The sequence below is a fragment of the Macrosteles quadrilineatus genome, unplaced genomic scaffold (assembly GCF_028750875.1).
Source record: "Macrosteles quadrilineatus isolate MER2022 unplaced genomic scaffold, UCM_ALF_1.0 Scaffold_8__2_contigs__length_117827958, whole genome shotgun sequence".
Lineage (NCBI taxonomy): Eukaryota > Metazoa > Arthropoda > Insecta > Hemiptera > Cicadellidae > Macrosteles > Macrosteles quadrilineatus.
The window spans coordinates 53256007-53276315 of NW_026542601.1; the positions used below are offsets into that span (position 1 = coordinate 53256007).

Here is a 20309-nt window from a genome sequence, read left to right on the forward strand (position 1 = left end):
TCAGTTCCAACCTAGGAGGATTAAACATTAATGTTAATTAATGTTAAATCCTCCTAGGTTCAAACCTGAAACACCCAGATCGAAACTCGCCTGTCGTTATTTTAACATCGCCATATTTTTTTAACTATATTTTTCAAAAAAGAAAGATTATATTGATTTACTTTGGATTTTAAAAATGTGAACGTTTTATTTTATTAAAGATTTATGGTGATACGTAAATATTGTGGTGTGGTAAAGTATATTATATTGTAGTTAAGTGTTAAATTTTGAAATGTTAAGGTGAATCGAGATGAATCTTTTTAATAACATGGGTCTCTCCTACCTTAACATACATACCAAGTTTCATAAACATCGGTTGGAAGAGTGTAAAAATAAATATTTGTATGTAAAAAATATAAAATGGCGGATATCTGGTTAACGAAACGATTTTAGAAAAAATGTTATCCTTCATTTTCTGTTTATTTTGACCCAAGGAATTACTAGGTAAAGTATCTCCCCGCTCTTTTTTAACACCCTGTAAATGATGTATTCTTATTAATATAAGTGAAAAGTGTAAGCTGGTAATACAGAAAGATTTTTTATAAATAATATGAATGTACTGGTGATCTGTATATTCATCTTTTTCTTGTCCTTAGAACTGTAAATTAAAAGTCCACTCAGCAGTCGTATCGTATGATGTAGTTCTTTCCATGCGTTGCGAAATGCTAAATTTGCCGTCCTCTTCAACCCAAGTTATCTATTGAACCACTGATTGTAAAAAAAAAATACATATATTTTACGCATCACACTTTTGGCTACAACTTTGCCACAGACAAAACCTCTCTAACCCAAAAACAAACAAAAATCTCGCATGCTAACTTTTTCATGTTAGAAATCACGATTTAAAACTATTTCACCATACATATAAATTTTTATTAATTAGATCGGTAAATAGTTTAAAGTTCCAACAAAATAGTCATCGAGTAGGACTAACCAAGAAGCTCTGTGCCAATTTTCAAAATTTTAGCACAACTTTAAGTACACCAAAACACGAAATTATTGAAGTCATGCGTCGAGAGGACTATCGTTGTTTTTAACAGATTATACTTTTGACCTTCCGACACTGTTGACTCAGCGAAACTGAACTTATATTTTATCTTATTTCGTTATATTTAAACTGCTGTTGCATTAGGTCAAATTCCCAATAAGTCAATAGCTTTGACATAGACTACGTTTTTAGCACGGACTGTATTATTTGACTTACTAGGATTTTTGATCTACAGACACTGCAAACATTGTAGTTTTTGACCTAGCGGCACAGGTATAAATTATTTGACCTTCCGGCACTGTTGACTTTCTGCAACGCGTCCGTTAATCTGGCTAATTTAACCAAATTCAACACCAAATTAAAATATACAATTTAAATAACGTTTTATTTGCAGACTGAGAGAAGTGAGGAATTTTGAGGTTGATCAGCTTTTACATTTTGCAAGAAGCTTTGATTTTCCACTACAGTGATTGTAAGGTATTTACTTTATACATTAACACTGTTGTGGTGAAAGAACAGTTCCACAGGGATTAGTTCTTGTAAGAGAATAGTTCTTTAGAGATTACGGTTTTGTTCATTTACGAACTATTCTTGCTGTTCTATTAGCCGGTAGCTTGCTCTTGCTCTCGTGTAGATTGTTGTTGAAACTAATATCTTCCTTAAATGTGTTCTCCTTGGCACCTCTGGAACAAGAAGTACATTTTGAGTGATAAAAATAATTTTAGTAAAGTTTTTCTATTCAAGTTACGAACACATACATAGTAATTAATGGTAATCGAAATGCCTGATTTGAGGTGCAACTCCCATCAACTTCCTTTTGAGCCTTCCACTCTCCCAGCAAGCTCTACACCAGGGTTGCCACCTAAGGTTGGTAAAAAATCGGGACTTCCCCCCCCTCCACCCGGATTAACATAGGCTTAAATTAGGGCATAAGGAACCAAAATCGGAACTATCCTGACAGAATAGGGACGGGTGGCAACCCTGCTCTACACAGACAGGTGGACTTCACATGAGTTGCGCACCAGTGGGATTTAAAACCTTGATTTACAGTGATTGTCTCCTGCCTGGGGAGACAACACCTTAAAGCATTCGGCAAGGTGTATACTATATTTTTTTAAAGTGAAATCCTAGGTTTTTACTAGAATTTTAAAAGATTTTCCAGGTTCCCACGTGATTTTTAAGTTGCATAAACTAAAATAAATTTAAGGCCTACACCTCAAGTTTGTTCTCATATAACATTTTTATATTTCTAATTTTGTCAAAATTCAGTGAGCTAGTATTGTAAAAATAATAATCCTTAATATCGGAATCATTTTCATTACCCATCACCTAAGGTCACAGAAACTTTGTCTCCTGTGATAGCGGCAAAATCCTGAATATCTCCATCCTTTATGAAAACATCATTGGTGGCATAATTCTGAAATGTCACTTTAGGTTATCATGGTCATCACAGCAAAATCCTGAATATCCATTGGCATTTGTATTATTGCCGCCTCCAACGGTCATAGAAATGTCATCATAGTCTTCCGCGATTGCGTCAAAATCCTGTACACCTCCCGCGGTTTCTAGACATTATCTTTGTGTTCTGCGGTCATGGAATCATCATCATATCTTCCACAAGCATTGCAAAACCCTGAATTGAATATTTCCCGCATTTAATTTAAATTATCGTCGCCTCCCGCGGTCACGGAAATGTTATCAGAGTCTTCTGTAATCGTGGCAATTTCCTGGACTACCTTATCTTCTGCCGTTTATAGACAGTATCATCGTCTCCTGCGGTCATGGCAACGTCATCATAGTCTTCCGCGATCGCGGCCAAATCCTGGTAGTCACCCACAATCTCTGAAACATCATTGTCGTCTCCGGCGCTCACGGAAACATTATCATTGTCTTCCTAGATTGCGGCAAATGCTTGAATTTTTCGATTGCATGAACTTTGCAGACACATATTTTGTGCTCAATCTCTCAAGCTTGCAGGCCAGGCTTGGCTTAGTTCAAAAATCGAGCCACTTGCACACCTCTAGGCCTACTTTAGTTAATAATGGATGAAATAAAAATACAAGCATGGCCCCAAAAATCCCAAATTTTTCCACAGCCTTTCAAATTTAAGGTTTTTTGGGTTTTCCCAGTTAATATGCACCGTGATTCGGCCATCAATCAGAACTTATAGTCTACTGGACCAACAACGTATCTTAAAAGGCAAAGCAAAGCATCGGTTATATTTAATAATTTTTCTTTTGTTGAGTTGAGTTAAATACTTTTTGGTAGCCATCAATTTGCATACATAGGTATTCCAAGTGACTTATTAGAAAATACTTACCCTAAATAGTAGTTTTACCCATTTTTAATCATTTTGTATTTTTGATGCTGTGCAAAACAGTTCTAATATACTCAGTTAGTTATACATCTACTTTCAGCTTGTTTTCGTGGTAATTTATATGACTACACAGTATAGACTAATAGTCTATCGAATCTGATGCTAACTTGGAACATAAAGTTTTAACAAACCAAACCCAGCATATGGTTATGAAAGCAGTCCTGCTATGCAGCAACTATCTCGGTGACCCTTGTTTTAACATCAATGACTGCGAGTGTCGATGTTGCAAGCAAGGACTTTGTGCTGTGCTAATGACCTCTGCTAACACTTCAGGCCGGGCTATATTTTCAATATGTCTTTCATCACTTCATACGATTTCAAGGTTAACATTTTATATTAATTATTTGATATTATAATTCTTTCCTGCAATTTTTTATTTTTCTTGTTAATTTCATCCCAAATAGTTTGCTAGATTTTCTAAGATGAAAAAAGTATATAGTAGTTCTAAGCTTAACACGTTCGCTACTACAATAGTACGAAATTTTCCATTCACATGGACCAGCGACGCACATATGCGACGGCCGGTTTCCACCCATAGACTGCCGTCGCACATTAAAATAGACTGCCGACGCATATTTGCGTCGGGGTTCTAATGTTATTAAACGCTTATATCTTTGTAGTGGTCTATTTGAAGGCACTGAATTCCCTGCAGTGGTCTACAGAGATGTCTGACGCACAACTGCGTCGCTTGGTCTGTGGATATGGTGATTGGTGACGTCATATAATAGTTGGAAAAACTGGTCTTTACTTTTCTGCATCACTGTATGTATGTATGCAGTACGTATGCTGCATTATCCTATGTAGCTTTTATATTTGTTCAGTGATAAACTGTTCTTGAATAATCTGTTTATTTTTTTACTTATTTTCACCTTAAAACACAAAAAAATGAACCGTCGCATATATGCGACGTTTAGTCTATTTCAAGAAAACTATGATAATTTTCACTATTGTCTTCGCTGTAGACCGGGCGTCGCAAATATGCGACATTACAAAAGGTTATAAAAAATTCAAAAAACAAGAATAATTTATTTACAAACACGATTGAAGCGTATTACAATGTAAATGATCACTGTTTTACAGGTTTTCGCCCGTGGTCTGTGTGTACTGTTATCCAAGTGATAGCCGGTCTATGTGTAAGATTCAAATGTATACCTCGGTCTGTGGCAATGACCGCGGCGTCGCATATATGCGACGCTCAGTAGCGAACGTGTTAACTTAGGTTGTAGAAAATGTTAGGTATAGTTTTGAGCAATTTTTATTGAGATATATTTTCATCAATAGTTGTAAAAGGATTAAGGAAGTAAGGTTATTCTACTCTTGGCCCAGCCTCAAAATAAGTGATTCAATTGGGAAAATTCAGGGTTAACAAAGAAAACCAGCTTTGAAATTCTCAATAATGATAGGTAGGCCTAATATACGAGGAGGCATGTTTTTAAAGTAAGTACCGTTTTTAAATTTCTAGTTCCGTTCCAGCGCTGCAATTGGCATTTTGGACATTTGTCCTGTGTATGGGCATCTAATGGAAAGCCTGGGCCGGAAATTCGGCAACAATCGGTCGTGTTTACATCCGGTTTCGAGCATTTAAAATGCTGCCTCCAATTAAGACTGCTGCCAGATTTCCAATAGATGCACATACACAGCGCAAATGTCCAAAATGCCAAACGCAGCGCTGGTACGGATAAATTTAAAAACGGTACTTACTTAAAAAACATGCCTCATATTTTAATTTCTCTAAAAACGTATTTCAGAATCTTTTGCTGCTCTAATACGGTAGTCTGAATCTGGTATTGCCCTCACCAATGAATATAAGCGGTTCTGCGAGGTGTTTTCGACTAAATTTAGGAGTTCTGATTGTATTTACTCACAAGTATCGTGTAAGATCTTCAATGTCCACCAACATGGAATCTTGGCTCATATGAAGTTCATCTCTCTCCATTAGGAACTTGACTAGGCTCTCATTGAGTGCTGTAAATATCACAGATGATTATATTAGGCTATAAGTATTAAATTGTTAGAAAAGTTTTCACACTAGACATAATAAACACTAGGCCTATACAAAATAATTAGGGGTCTATGGTAGAGAAAATTATAGGTTGGTACAGCGCATTATTTTTTACCTCGATTCTCGGTATAAAATCGGTACAGTACCGGTATGTGGTTACCAGTATTTTTACCGTGTTCTTCTCAGATAATTTTTAACCCATCATTTTGAATTTTTGATACGTTAACATTAGTATAAGATTACTATGAAGATGGATAAATTAGTATCCAACATTCATGATTTTCTATCAACAACCTCAAACAATTACCACATAATATTAAATCTTTTTACTGTGTACACAGAATTGTGTCACAATAGAAAAACAGTTAAGAAAGGCTTTACCTATTTTATTATTGAGATAAATCATAGCCATCATAAAGTGGTTTTAAAATTAGGCTTATAGTTTTTAGGAACTATATATATTTATTTAAAAAGAAAAAAATTGACATAGGCTAACTGGTAACTATATTCCAACTAACACAAACACTAGCTGTTTAACTTTTAAAACATATCAGCGCTATGTATCTTTCAGTACAAAGACAGCCGTAGTTGGCCTCATACATTAGTTTGTGACAAAGTAAGCAGTGATTAACATTCAGTACTTATGAGTATGTTACCAACCAATTACGCTCCTTGCTTTCATTGCGCGAACTAATTTTATTTTGTTCATCTTTCACTCTGTAGGTATTTATTTGGCTGTAAATGTTTGAAATTAAAAAGATTGCCCCAACATTTGATGTTTACAATATTGTTTTGAATTAACAATATCTTTGCCTTGAAGAGATTGAGCTGCCTTAAATGTTTTGCTGCAATCAAGCTACATGAGGTGGTAACAACGTCGTTGTCATAGCTCTACGGTGGTACAGCACATTGTTTTGTTGGCTGGTGAGTAATTGTACAAAGTGTGACTAGATGGTGGTTGTCTTTCAAAAACTGGACCTTAAACACCAAATACCCTTATCCTACCATCACACTATTTGGGACTCCAAGTTTTAACATTTCACATATAGGTAAATCTAAAGATAACACTTACTTTCTATCTGCGCATGAAGATCGTTGGCTATAACTTGCAGTTGGGCAATGTTCATGTCCGTTAACATTTGACGACTGACTCTTCTACGATCTTGCGGAAACACAACCCCCACCTGTTGATAACAATGTTTTTAATGCAAAAAATACAAACCCAATTTACATTTATGTTAATTTTTTTTGGGGAAAAATAAAGAGTGAAAGGCAAGTGAAGTGGTGAATCAATTTTGAAAATGGCCAAACCATTGTTAACAATGAGGATAGCGATGGCTAGCCTAGTCCTCATCAATCAGAGGTTTAAATAAATGAAGAAAGATTGAGCTCATTGAAAAGCTCCTGTCCGTGTCCTTTCCTAACAAGTGTAACACTGCCCACACTAGAAAAATGCTACATTGGACAGGACACCACCGCTTTGAAAATTTTCACCCCACCCCACAGCAGGCATAAGGCTTGAAGGATGTCATCCCTCCCCACGGTGCGATACTCGGATCTACAAGAGAACAAAAAACCTAAATATGATTTATTGAGGGGCTCACTGACGCCGGCAAAAATAAGTAACGCCTGTTTTACCTAGCAGCAGTTGCGGGAACTTGTAAATACAGAGTGAGTTTTAACTTAAGCATTTTGCTCCTTCTAAGGCTTATATTCATTGGTAGGGCCTATAGTTAATGCTGTTGCCTGCTCACCTTGTGTAAAGTGTTTCGTAGCATCTCGGTGATGGGGCTGACACTCCTTCGTTGGCGCTCGATCTGCATTTGTAGATGTGCCAAGTCAGAGGCCTGTGCTAGAGCTGTACGAGCCTCTGTCTGCAGTCTCGCAATACACACTAGAACGTCGACCTCCGACATCTCAGCAATACCAACCTAGTAAATAAAACAGCTAGACTAGGCCTATGGTCAACATAGAAGAAGGCTAAATCAATTCAATTCTACCTATGCGGCCACTGAAACCTAATTATATCCTAGCCCCCATCCTAAACAAAACCTATTTACTATCTATGTTGGTTTAGGTTAATTAGTGGTAAATTTAAAACCCTTATGTCTTTTAGCTCTTAATCACCCCATCGCAGTCAAGGATGCCCGTAATATTTTATACCTTGTTGATTATTTGTGACTACAGTAGGCTACTTCTTGTCCGTCACCTATGCGACTGAGACCAAGGCCGGTGAAAATTTATGACTATCCAAGAATTAGCATGTTCATGATATTCCACCATCGCAGGAGACGATTATGATGTTTCAATTACGGCAGGAGATATTTAGAAGATCGCTGCCATTGCACATAACAACAATCTTACTAATATTATAAATCTGAAAGTTTGTGTGTGTGTTGCTCAATCACGCATAAACTACTGGACGGATTGAGCTGAAATTTGGCATGATGATAGCTCACATTCCCGGTTAACATTTAGGCATATTCTTATCTCAAAAATCCATTCGGGCTCCGCCCAGTGGCTCTGTAGTTCCCCATGTTAACCTTATGAGTACTCATATTTAAAGGGTATTAAAGAATTTAGTCAGCTGTTTCAACATTACAAGTTGGTTCTATAATATGCAATAGCATTAAAAAGTTATAAGGTTTCCCAACAGGGTGTAGCACTATTATTATTTTGTTTTTGCATATATGACAACAGCTAATTTGAACTAAGCGGCAACAAAAAGCTGTGATACACAATGAGAACTGTTAAAGTAGGATTGTTTACAGTTAGGTTTGAGTTTTTAATTTAATAAATAATTTGTGATATAGTGCGAGTGTTTAATAATTTATTTTTTTCTATTGTTTAGGTTCAGTGGTAGGACATTATGGCAATGGTAGATGTGTTACACTATATCATTTATGAACCAAATTTTATCAAACTGTGTCCTCCCCCCATTACAAACGCAAAGCTTGAGTATAACTGCAATTTAAGCATTTTATACTTATATGCAACCCCGTACGAAGGACGGGTGCTCTGCTAGTAAATAATGTTACTGTGATTGCAGTAGATGATGATGATTTCCCAGCGAGTTCGGGAGGTCTGAAATATTTTGCCATGATTTGCGTTCAAGATTATAATGCTTCTTTGCCCCCGAAGATGTCCAATATTTGACCGCAATCGCAGGGGATGATAATTAAATTTCCGTGATCGCAAAAGATGCTAATGAGGTTTAAGTCAAAGTCATCTTTATTGTCACACATCTTTTTTCTACATTGCTCTGGTACAGCCAGACAAAACAGGTGACATTGTCAAACTATACTAAAATAAACTAGCCTATAGTTAAACTAAATACCCCCGCCGCAGCAAACCTGCAGACTAAGCGAATTTCCATTTGACTGATTGGATTTACACTGAAATGTCTACTTAAAAATATAACATTTATTCTTGATTTAAATAGAATTAGTTTAACAAGTACTACTTAGGTTTGCTGCATCAGGGAGGGTAAAACTGTTTTTTTTTTGTAAAATGTGAATAGTTAGTAAGAAATAAAAACATTTTCCAAATTTGATCAAAATATATTCACAAACAAGCAAACTACAACAGTTTACTTATTCTCCATAAGAATAACATGGGAATTTTAAATTTACAATTTTTTGGAATTTTCTCCGTAACCATTAGGCGCATAATAACGCTTCAATATACTAAATTATTTGTTTTTTTAAGCTCTACAAAATGGTTTGGAAAGAAATTGCTAAATTTTATGTTTTTTGGGTCAAAAATGGGAAAAACCTATTTTTACCCCATAAAACCCCCCCGTAAACCCCCGTTCACATCATGCTGGATCGCGAACTCGTTAGAATAAACGTACGTTTACACGTTTGTACCAAATTTCATCAAAATCGGATCATTTTTGCTCGAGTTATCGTGCTGACGGACATATATATATATATAAATATATAAATATATACAGGGTGAGTCTTCTAAGCTGTCCTAAACAGATTACAGACTAACGGCTTGACATACAGAGATGAAACAAAACTTTTCCCCACTAATTCATACCCAAGGAACAACGTAAAAATGTTTTTACCATTTTTTAAATACAGGGTGTTCAAGAAACTGGGGGTCATAGGTTCGAATCTCTGAAGATTAGTGGATGGAGGTACACTATTCCCATGGTACTGCGCGTTTAACATGAGTTTTATATGGGCAATTGGAGTTTTTGGTTAATTACTATAAAACGACCAAAGATAGACGGTAGGTTTAAATTTAAAAGTTGTTTGTTTTTACAAGACCTTCAAAATTATACACACTTTTACATATGTTGCCTTTTAAAATTTTCATTTACAAGGCTACCAACTAAAAAAAAAATTAAATCATAGAAAAAATATTTAGTTTTTTAAATGTCGACTTGTCGTACATCAAATTAAAGCTGAACCTATGAGGATTAAGAATTTTCAAACAGAACGAAAATAAGTTTAGTGGTTTTCAAGATACAGGGTATTCCGTAAATATCAATATTTTCTATAAAAACGGCCGCCATTTTGAAACGGACAAAGATAAATGAGTTCTGTTTACACTAAATTGTTTGTCTAGTCTAGAGCTTTACAATGATGCATAACATGACATATGTTTACATTTGAAAACTCTGAGATTCGAACCCATGACCCCCAGTTTCTTGAACACCCTGTATTTTAAAAATGGTAAAAACATTTTTACATTGTTCCTTGGGTATGAATTAGTGGGGAAAAGTTTTGTTTCATCTCTGTATGTCAAGCCGTTCGTCTGTAATCTGTTTAGGACAGCTTAGAAGATTCACCCTGTATATATGAATTTGAACAGATGGTGTTTTTGGCCTCTAGGGACCTCAAAACGAAAAAGAAAAATCGGTCCCGCGTCCAGGTCCAGTGTTGGGGAAGCTACTTTTAAAATGTAGCTAGCTACAACTACTGCTACACTTCCAAAAAAGTAGCTTAGCTACAGCTACAGCTACAGTTCCTATAAAGTAGCTAGCTACAACTACAGCTACATTGAAATGTAGCTATAGCTACAATTTTAGCTACTTTTCCAAAGACGTTACTTTTTATTCCACGCACATTAGGTAAATGTAAAATTAATTGCAACTAAATTTTTACTGAACAAACATTAAAATAATGTCAGTATTGTATCTAACATTAATTGGAAAACAAATTATTCCTAGATTGTATTTAATTTTTTGGCATTATAAACCTAACATTACAACAACAGAACCAAATAGTTCGGTGTCCCATCATATTTAGTACTTATTTTTAAATATTGCATTATTTTTAAGCATCTTAAATGTCAATTTCATTAAGTTCAAAGGACATACAACCAAACTATATTTTAAAAGCTCATTTTATTTCTTTAATATAGATTCATTTATAGATGTCTTATATCAACAATTAAGACCAATAAAACTGTAAAACGATTATTTAAAAATACTTTTTTGTGTTACAGAGCCTAGCCTACTGAAACTGGAGTTTATTGCCTTTCTTTTAATGTTAAAAACGACATTGCTATAAACTTTTAAGTGATAAGTTACTTGTACTATGAATAACACTTTTCAATGTCAAGAAATCGTCCTTTATTGTCATTATGCATAGGGCAAATTGTGCTTCAACCTAGTTGGTACAGAAAACAGTATCCAGTAACTTATCCTGAAATTGGCTTTTAATTTAAACATGTTGAAATTTGTAAAGTAAAAATAACATGTAGGCCTACTTGGCTATGTAACAAGTTGGCTATAGTAGGCTTGTTCTTGCTAGGACTAAACAGATAGGATTCCTAATAATTGAACTTGGAACTTGGTATTCGTCTTAAACCATAGCATAGCCTAGGAATTAATACAGTCTAGCCTTGATATAACGAACCTCGATATAACGAATTCCTTGATATAACGAATTTTTTTTAATCCCCTAGAACTTTCCATAAGACACAATGTATATTTTACCTCTACATAACGAACAAACCATAACAACTACCTTGATTTAACGAATTTTTTGTGATTTCGGCTAAAATAAGACACCTCAATATAACGAATTTATCATTGTCAGAACCTCTACATTGCGAATTTAACCTCTGCATAACGAATTGTCTACGTCTTTCCCTCGATATAACAAATCCCCCACCCAATTATTGTTTTGGGAAAATCTGTTTCTTTATCAAATGAAATGGAAAGGTCACGTCATCGCTTGCGCTAACATTCGTCTGCTCCGTTTTACATCTTTGTCTGCTGTCCCTGCGCGCGCTATGTTGCAACTTGCAACTGAGAACTGATTTCATTCTCTGAGGGAGGACTGATGACGTGTTTAGTAAGCTGTGATTAGGTGATATGGGATAACTATGGTGAATTGTACAATTTTTGGATAAAGAGAAACCTAAGAAAGAATATAAAAACAAAACCAAAGAGAAAGAATAACAACATCGTTATTTTAACATTCCTTTTACGAGTGTTTTTATTATCCTTAAGTTGGCTATGATTATACACTTTTATAATGACTTATCTAATAATTTATTGTTTTCAATACGATTTGTTTCAACTAGCAACACCAATGCTATAGTTAATGATTATTATTGACATTCCTCTGTTGTGAGAAATCAGTACTGTACTGTAAGTAGCCTACCGGCCTATCGCGGGCAGTAGCTTACAAAACTTTCTACTGTTTTGTTTTGTTCTTTACATGGTTTATGACTACGCAATACAGTGTTTGGCTAGGTTTTAGGAGGGTTAGAACAAGCTGTGATTTTAAATTTACAGTTTTTAACCTGTACCAAGGTCAACGCCATTGTCATGATTGCGCAATATTCAAGATCCCTCCCCTTTATTATGCCGGATAATTTAGGTTCTACTGTACAATGTAAACACTGTACTGTTAAGTACTGTATTGTAGCCTATGCTACTTTAATTGTACTGTATTTTAATGAGGTCAAATCCCGACCTATATTGATCGACGCTGGTTCTGAACCTCGACTTAGCGAAATTCCTGCAAACCTAACCTCTATATAACGAACCTTGTTTTAACGAAATCCTTGATATAACGAATATTCAGTTCGGTCCCTTCAGATTCGTTATACTGAGGTTGGACTGTAGTCCTATACAAGAGCTGTTACCAGGAGCAAACTATGCTATTTTTTCAATGTAAGTTTCATGTTATATGGAGATTTTTTCGTTACAATTATCATTTAGTCTATACATATCTTAAATCACATCAGGTAATTTCCTCTTTGTTAATTTAGTAAACCTTTGAAAAATCTTCGTAATCTAACCAAGGAAGGGCTTGTGATGATGAACCACAATCAACAGCTGAAGCAAAGGTTAATAGACCAGCTTTCTCATTATTTTAAGGTTTAGTGTTGGTTTCCATTAAAATCCAAGTTGAAACACTATCGGTATAATAAACAAACTAAATTGATTACTAATTTCCCTATCAATCACTTGCAAGCATTCAATAGCTTCTCTTGTCACCGGTAACGTTTAAACGTCGTCTGCATCTAGCGATTTTATTTTATCTGACAGTAATCATAGAGTAATAAATTAAGGAAATGAGAGCCAAAAATGTGGATAACACTCATTTAATGGCCTCCATGTCCACACAACGTTGTAATAGGGAATGAAACGGCTGCAACCAGCTGTATGAAGCCAAGAAAGTAAGGCCTAATTTTTTTTTTTAAATCTCAGTTTGAAAGAGATTGTTCACGTAAGGTTGAGGTTATGATAAAAATCACTATCTCAAACAATGTTAATGTAGCGAGAAAAGTAGCTAAAATTCCGCTACAACTACTTTAAAAATGTAGCTAGCTACAGTTAAAGCTACAAAATCTTAAAAGTAGCGTAGCTAGAGCTAACGCTACAAAAAAAGTAGCGCGCTACTGTAGCGTCGCTACTTGTAGCGCGCTACTTCCCAACACTGTCCAGGTCTTACCATGAGTACTACGGTAATAGCTTATTCCCTATATGGGAAATTCGCTAAAACACTAACAACACCCCCACCGCAGCAAACCTGCAGTGTGGAGACTAAGCAAATTTTGTGATTGGATTTTCAATTAAATCTTTTCAAATAACATTAAGTATAACAAGTACCTACCTAAGTTTGCTGCTACTGGGAGGGTATTTAAGTGTGTTCTTTTTTATTAAAATATTAATAGCTTGGTACAGAATAAATAAATTTGCCAAGTTTGGTAAAAATATATCCATAAACAAGCAAACTAAAACAACACATGTTCTCCATAAGAATAACATGCAAATTTTCAATTTACAATTTTTTTCTCCATAACTAATTTGTAATAACTTAACTCTTCAATATACAACATTTTTGCTTATAAAAATGATTTAGAGAGAAATTGAGAAATGTTATAACTTAAGGGTCGAAAATGAAAAAAAAACACAAATTTTTACCCTGTCATCATGGTCAACCCCTTTCCCATGGTTTGATCATGCTGGTTTGCGAACTCCTTAAGTTTATCCCACCCTACACCTTCAAGCCAAATTTAATTAAAATCAACCAAATATTACTCAAGCGTTCATAAATCAAACTTTATTATCTTCCTTGTAGCAGCAAACCTAGGTACTCATTTAAATTAATGCTATTGAAATGGGGAATAAATTAGCCATGTTAGAGAAATTCCAATCAGAAAATAAGAAATTAGCTTAGTCTGCAGGTTTGCTGCGTTGGGCGTCTAAGGTTAAATTAATTGATAAGATGGGATTCTAACAAAAATAATTGCTAGGCTAACAAAATTAACAATTTGGCTCCTAGAAGTTGATTAATTGAAAGATTTCAAAGCGTGGATTAAGGAACTCAGTTTCTTACATTTGTGAGTCCGTTGGGTGAAGGTGACAGTTTGTTCGTCTCTGGGGTTTTGGACAGTGGAGAAGGTTGTTTCTGTTTCATCGGAGAGACCAGTTTTGCAGGGGTCTCGGAATCTGAACTTGGAGACTCTGTATCTGACATCTGGTCGTTCATGAAACATATCTGGAGGTTCATTCCTGTAACAAGAGATTTTTTTTTAATAGCCTCATAGTGTTTGGAAGATATACTAAAAGTTTCAAAATCTTTGCAATTGCAATTTTGCAATACATATTTTAGTTTCCCTAAAAACAAGTTTAAAAATTTTGTCTCGGGATTATTAACTGAGATGAGTAGCCTTAGTAGGTTAGCTACTATTCTAGCTTGACTAAATGTTTCCCAAAATAGTTAACTCCTAAGTGAGCTATTTTAAACTTTTATTTTAAATATTCCACACAGCTACAACTTTAGATTGATATGTTAAAACTAGGTGTGGTGGAGTAATGGAATAGTTTTTCTCTATTCCACCTTCATCCTAGGACGGTTTCAAGCTCTATGATTGTTTTAACACATTAGGCATACTTCAGGCTAAGCCTAGAGAGTTGCATCTTTATCACTCAGATAAAATCGATTATTGATTGGCGGGATTCGGATCCCGGACTTCAAGAACCAAAGCCTCATGCTCTACTACTAGACCAGCTTTGTAACTGCTGTGTTGTTAAGCTGTTTATCTCGAGTAGAAGGTCTATACTACTCAAATTCTTCCCTAAGTAGTTGTATGATAAACATTTTGCAATTTGAAAATCTAATTGGTACCGTAATTCAAATATCACACTTTGCTATTATGCTAGGGAGTACCGCTAACCATTTGTTTTTAATAAAAAAAAAAAAAAACAGATCTGTGCTGGCAAGTGGCAAGGTTTAAGATTAATGTAGGCCTATTCAGTAATATCTTAAATTATTTTTTTTACTGACCACTTTGTAAGCGAGCCTGCAGACTTGGCTTTCTTCCTGGTCTGTCTCCACCGTAGAACTCATCAGCGTCTCCCGTAGCCAGTCGTCGACGTATCTCTTCCCTGTCATTTCGCCTCTGTAACAAAAAAACACATTTTTTCAGTCACAATCTTTCAAAATTAAAGTAACATTATGTGATTAATTTTAATCTCACTGTAGCTTAAAAGTTTAATATTCCCTCCATAAAGGTTTGGTAAGTCACGCTGAATGCTCTCTGTTACGCTAACAGTAGGTATCAAGGGAAGAAGTTTAAATATCTAGAAGTAAAATTCTGTAAATATAACCAGTGCATTGCAGCATGAATGAAAATGCTTTCAGTCAAGAAAAGAATACCCCAAATAGGTATGGAAAATGTTTAAGAAATATTTGATTATAGGCCTACCTATAACTTAGCAATTTTTAAAGTGTTGCTTAGGTACACTTGCTAAGATTCTTCTCTAAACCAAATACATTCTGTATTCCTAGCTAATAAAAATTCAATACAAATAAGCTGTAAACCGGAATGTAAAAATATGTCATTTGATCTAAACTTAATAGGACCAATTGAACACACCCAACACAATGTCTTCATTAAAATTTCATAGTAGTGATTATTTAGAAACTTGTTTTCATGGGTCACATTAACCCTTGAGGACAGATGAAATTATGAACTAAATTAGTTAGGATAACAACTCTTTTACCTGATTGGATTTTCAATCAAATCTATTTGAATACGGTAACATTAGGTAAACTAGTAGGCTACCTAGGTTTGCTGATACAGGGACAGGGTAATAAAGGGTTTGTTTGGTAAAATATTAATAGCTTAGTATAGGCTATAAAATAAATAAATCTACCAAATTTCATTTAAATATATTTATAAACAAGAAAACTACAAAAGTTTAGCTAGCCTATTTATTCTCGATAAAAACATGATGGGGATTTTAAGTTTACAATTTGTTTAGTTTTCTTCATAACCAATAAAAAAAACTTATTTCATAAAAATCGGACTAACATTATAGGCCTACTCAAGTTAAGTTATTGTTATTCACAGACGCAAGTTATATATATTTAAATCTATAGGTAGAGGCCTATGATAGCCTACATATATAACATATACATACTAAGGCCTACAAAAATTGAACGAATTGTGTGTTTATTGGCCTTTAGGACATCAAAATGAAAAAGTAAATTGGTTCTGGCTGGGTCTTACAGTGCCACCTATGGTAATAGCTACTTTCCTATAGGGAAATTCACTACAAAAACTTACAAATAAAATATATTTAAACTTCGCTTTAAACTGAACTACCGGTACTTAAATGTTGTAACCTGGAGCCTGTTTCATAATAAACTACAAGTTGTAACTTGTAATTTCCATTAGATTCACATTGGACAATCAGCTGATTTACTAATAATATTAGTTTGTAGATTATTATGAAATAGGCCCCCGGTTGTATTTAGACTAGGCCTATACACTTTTTGCAGAGGCTTAAGTTGTACAATAGAACTGACTACAGTATTGAAACACACCACTGACCTCCTCAAATGTTGATCTGTGCTCTGCACTAAGATTTATTCAGCTAAATTACTAGGCCTAATACATTTATAAAAGTATCGGCTGCACTTTACTTTACATCCTACACTCATTCGAATGAAAATATCGATCGATATAACTTATCGATTATTTGATTAAGTAATATCGTTTGGTTAGTTAGGTAAGTTTAACCTAACCTAACTAACCAAATAATCGATAATTTCATTCGAATGAGTGTAGGACGTAAAGTAAAGTGCAGCCAAGCAGAGGTACGTATGTAGTCAAAAGAAAGCTGCTATGTACAAAGCTATTGGCAGACAGAGATATTTGATCTTACTATTTTAATGTAGAGAAAACTTACTTTAAATGAAAACTGACGGTTGAGACTATGCCTATCTTCATCTATAGTAATAACACGTGTAAATCTATCCACAATATTCTCCTCTTCGTCATAATCAGCAATTGGATTGAACTGAATGTATTCTGATCTATTTGTGTATCTTGAAGAGCTTTCAGCTTTGTTAATTTTGTTATGATTCATAAGGTTAGGAGTTAAAAAAGAAGTCTTTTGGGGTTCTTGATTCTGTTGATGCAGGAAGTAGGATGACAAACTATTGGTTTTGTCCATAATATTACATCGAATATTGGAAAAAGATTCTGATATTTTGGATGCAACTGATGAGTCTGAAACTTTAGACTTTGACCTACTTTTAAAATTTGCCAAGATATTTTCAAACATCATGAAAAGCACTGGGAAGTAAGTTAAAGGAACTCAGTAGATCGATGGACAGCATATGAAGGCCTGCTTAAATATTTACTGTTTATCACTAAGTAGAAGTCTGTTTCTGATAATTGTCTTTCCTAAAATATTAATACTTCATATCCACAATTTATAGTACAGAACAACACGGCTCAGTCCAATTTAAAACTGAGTTCAAATAAAGCAGCTTCAGCGGAATGAACATAACCTCTAAAACTAAATTCAGACGAATATCCACTGAAAATCCTTAACTTTGAGAAGCACTGGTCCCACAATAGCAATGACAGTTATATTAATTTCGTTTGTGGCATTAATTTAAGTTAGTACAGCATGATTTAGTTAGAAAACGCAGTAAATACTCATAACAAACACATAATTTGACAGTTTCCCAAATTCCACAAACCACAACACACAACACATCAAAACAAATTTGGTGCAGGCAGGCACAGGCAGAGCGAAAACGTCACAGCCCACACTCCACAGCCATTAGAATCGATTATTTGACACATGCGCATGCTGCCATATGGTAGGGAATTTATTATTAAAAAGTCATGTAAACTGTTGAAAAATTCTTATTGTTGTTTTACTGGGGTGGGGGTATGTTTAATGATAGACTAACTAACGCAAAGATTATTTTTAAACTACTGTATAATGATACATTTTTGTTAGTCCTGATTCTAGTACAGTACAACTGAAACCCTATGGGAATGATATTAACTGTATTTCTGTGCCAATATGCTGGTGCTGATATCGGCACTGTACGTTTTTGTTTGAACAAAATCCAGGTGGATTTTTGAGCCGAGGATATATGCCTGAATTTATTAACAATGTAATAAATCGTGTGTCCAAAAAAAACCGTTGAAACTGAAAAAAGTAGGACCTAATGCTTGGACCCATGTTCTGCCACCAGGGGCCCATTTCATAATAAAGTACAAACTAATATTATTAGTAAATCAGCTGATTGCCCAATGCAAATCTAATGGAAATAACAAGTTACAAGTTGTAACTTGTAACTTGTAGTTTATTATGAAATGGGCCCCAGGACTTGTTTTGAATGGAAAACGTATGATTTAATGTCAAAACATAACAGTGAGCTCTTCTTTTAGTGAATTTCCGGTACTTTCCTGTTAAAGGGAACATTCATTATTTTCGATGATTTTTTCGATATATCGATATTTTTGTTTTCCGATCTATTACAAATTGACAACAACTAACTAACTGATCTTGTTTAGGCTAAAACAGTCTTTTTTATGGATTAAGAAATGAAACTGTTCTAAGCTAACCATTTGATAACAGAAAAGGCAAGTTAAACACGGAATTTTTAAATGTTACAGCAAGTTTGGTTAGTTATGTTAGGTTATTTTTTTTACAGTTTCATTTTATTATTGTTTGTTGATACTGAACAATATTTATCGTAGTTGTCAGCTGATATGTTTCAATTTGTTAATATCGATATACCAAGAAAAAAAAACCATTGATAATAATGAATGTTCCCTTTAACAGGAAAGTACCGAATTTCCCATATATTTATTTATTTATTTATTATTTGTCATGAGAGCCGAAGCCCCCTGACTGCATACCCGGTACCTATCCTTTAGGACATACCCGGGCCCCATGATGTAGGCCGAAGCTTACGCATCAACCTTTAGCACATCATGGGCGGATGACTTAAGGTCATCAGGCTCGCCGGCTGCCGAAGCAGACCCTTCGGAAGGAGGGTTGCCCCTCAATCCTAACCAGGGATTCCGGCTGCTTGTTTAAGCGTCACTCCACCTGGGTTCCACCTATAGGTCGGGACCTAGAGGTCCATGGTAGAGCGCCCCGACGCATTTAGTGCAAGCAACGGGAATAAACTATTACAGTTGGTAAGTCTGGTGGTAAAACATGGACCCAGGATCGATTTACTTTTTTGATTTCATGTCCCCTGAGGCCATAAAATACAATCCGTGTTTTTTATTTATAATGTATTATATACAAATATATTACATTTTATTTATATATATATATATATATACGTATACAATATATACCTATTTAATATGAGTGTATGTCTGTTAGCACAGTAACTCGTGCAAAGGTGATCCAATTTTAAAGAAATTTGGTGCAAACCTACGTTAATTCGGACGAGGTTGGTCGGACCATGGGAACGAGGTTTTATGGGGAAATTTATGGAGTAATAATTGGGTTTTCTCATTTTTGGCCCTCAAAACATGAAATTTCCCAGTTTCTCTCTAAAATAGTTTGAAAAAATGGGGAAACACAAATGATTTAGTTTATTAAAGTGTTTTGTACAGAGAAAATTAAAAATATTCTTAACTTAAAATTCCCATGTTATCCTTATGGAGAATAAGTAGGTGTAAATTTGTTTCTAAAAAAATTGATTTATCTTATACCATTGACTATGTAGGTATATATAGTCAATGCTTATACTAAGCTATAATTTACTAAAAAAACACACTTTATTCAAGGTAGCAGCAAACGTAAGGTACTCGTGAAACTTAAAGTTATTTTAATAGTTTTAGGGTAGCCTAATTGACATTCAAATCAGGCAAATGGAAATTCCTGGTGGCTGCAGGAAGTAGTATGTTTTCTGTGCTGCAGGCTTGCTGCGGCGGTGGTATTTTTATTTTTTAGAAGGAGCTGAGCTAAATCCTACCAAAGTCATAAAAGTGAAATTAATTTCTGTTACAGCAATACTTCGCGTAAAAAGGGTTCTGGTATATTTAATGTAAATTAGTGCAAATAAAATTTGGCTTTCATTCTTGTTTTTACAAGTGAATTGTACAGTAATATTTTGCGAATTTACCTGTCAAACTTAGTCTGAAGCGCA

At 34.8% G+C, this 20309-nt stretch overlaps 1 protein-coding gene across 1 annotated transcript in view; it reads right to left on the reverse strand.

Annotated features, from left to right (window-relative positions):
• Nucleotides 1-1327: 1327 nt before the first annotated feature.
• The window catches only part of LOC128999368 (general transcriptional corepressor trfA), a 180179-nt gene continuing 161197 nt past the window's right edge, over nucleotides 1328-20309 (reverse strand). The window contains exons 9-14 of the mRNA XM_054425838.1: nucleotides 15171-15285; nucleotides 14220-14395; nucleotides 7161-7337; nucleotides 6479-6590; nucleotides 5270-5369; nucleotides 1328-1710 (exon numbers count right to left, since the gene is read on the reverse strand). Coding sequence (XP_054281813.1) covers nucleotides 1602-1710; nucleotides 5270-5369; nucleotides 6479-6590; nucleotides 7161-7337; nucleotides 14220-14395; nucleotides 15171-15285 — 789 coding nt within the window. The 3' untranslated portion in view covers nucleotides 1328-1601. The remainder of the gene's footprint in view (nucleotides 1711-5269; nucleotides 5370-6478; nucleotides 6591-7160; nucleotides 7338-14219; nucleotides 14396-15170; nucleotides 15286-20309) is intronic.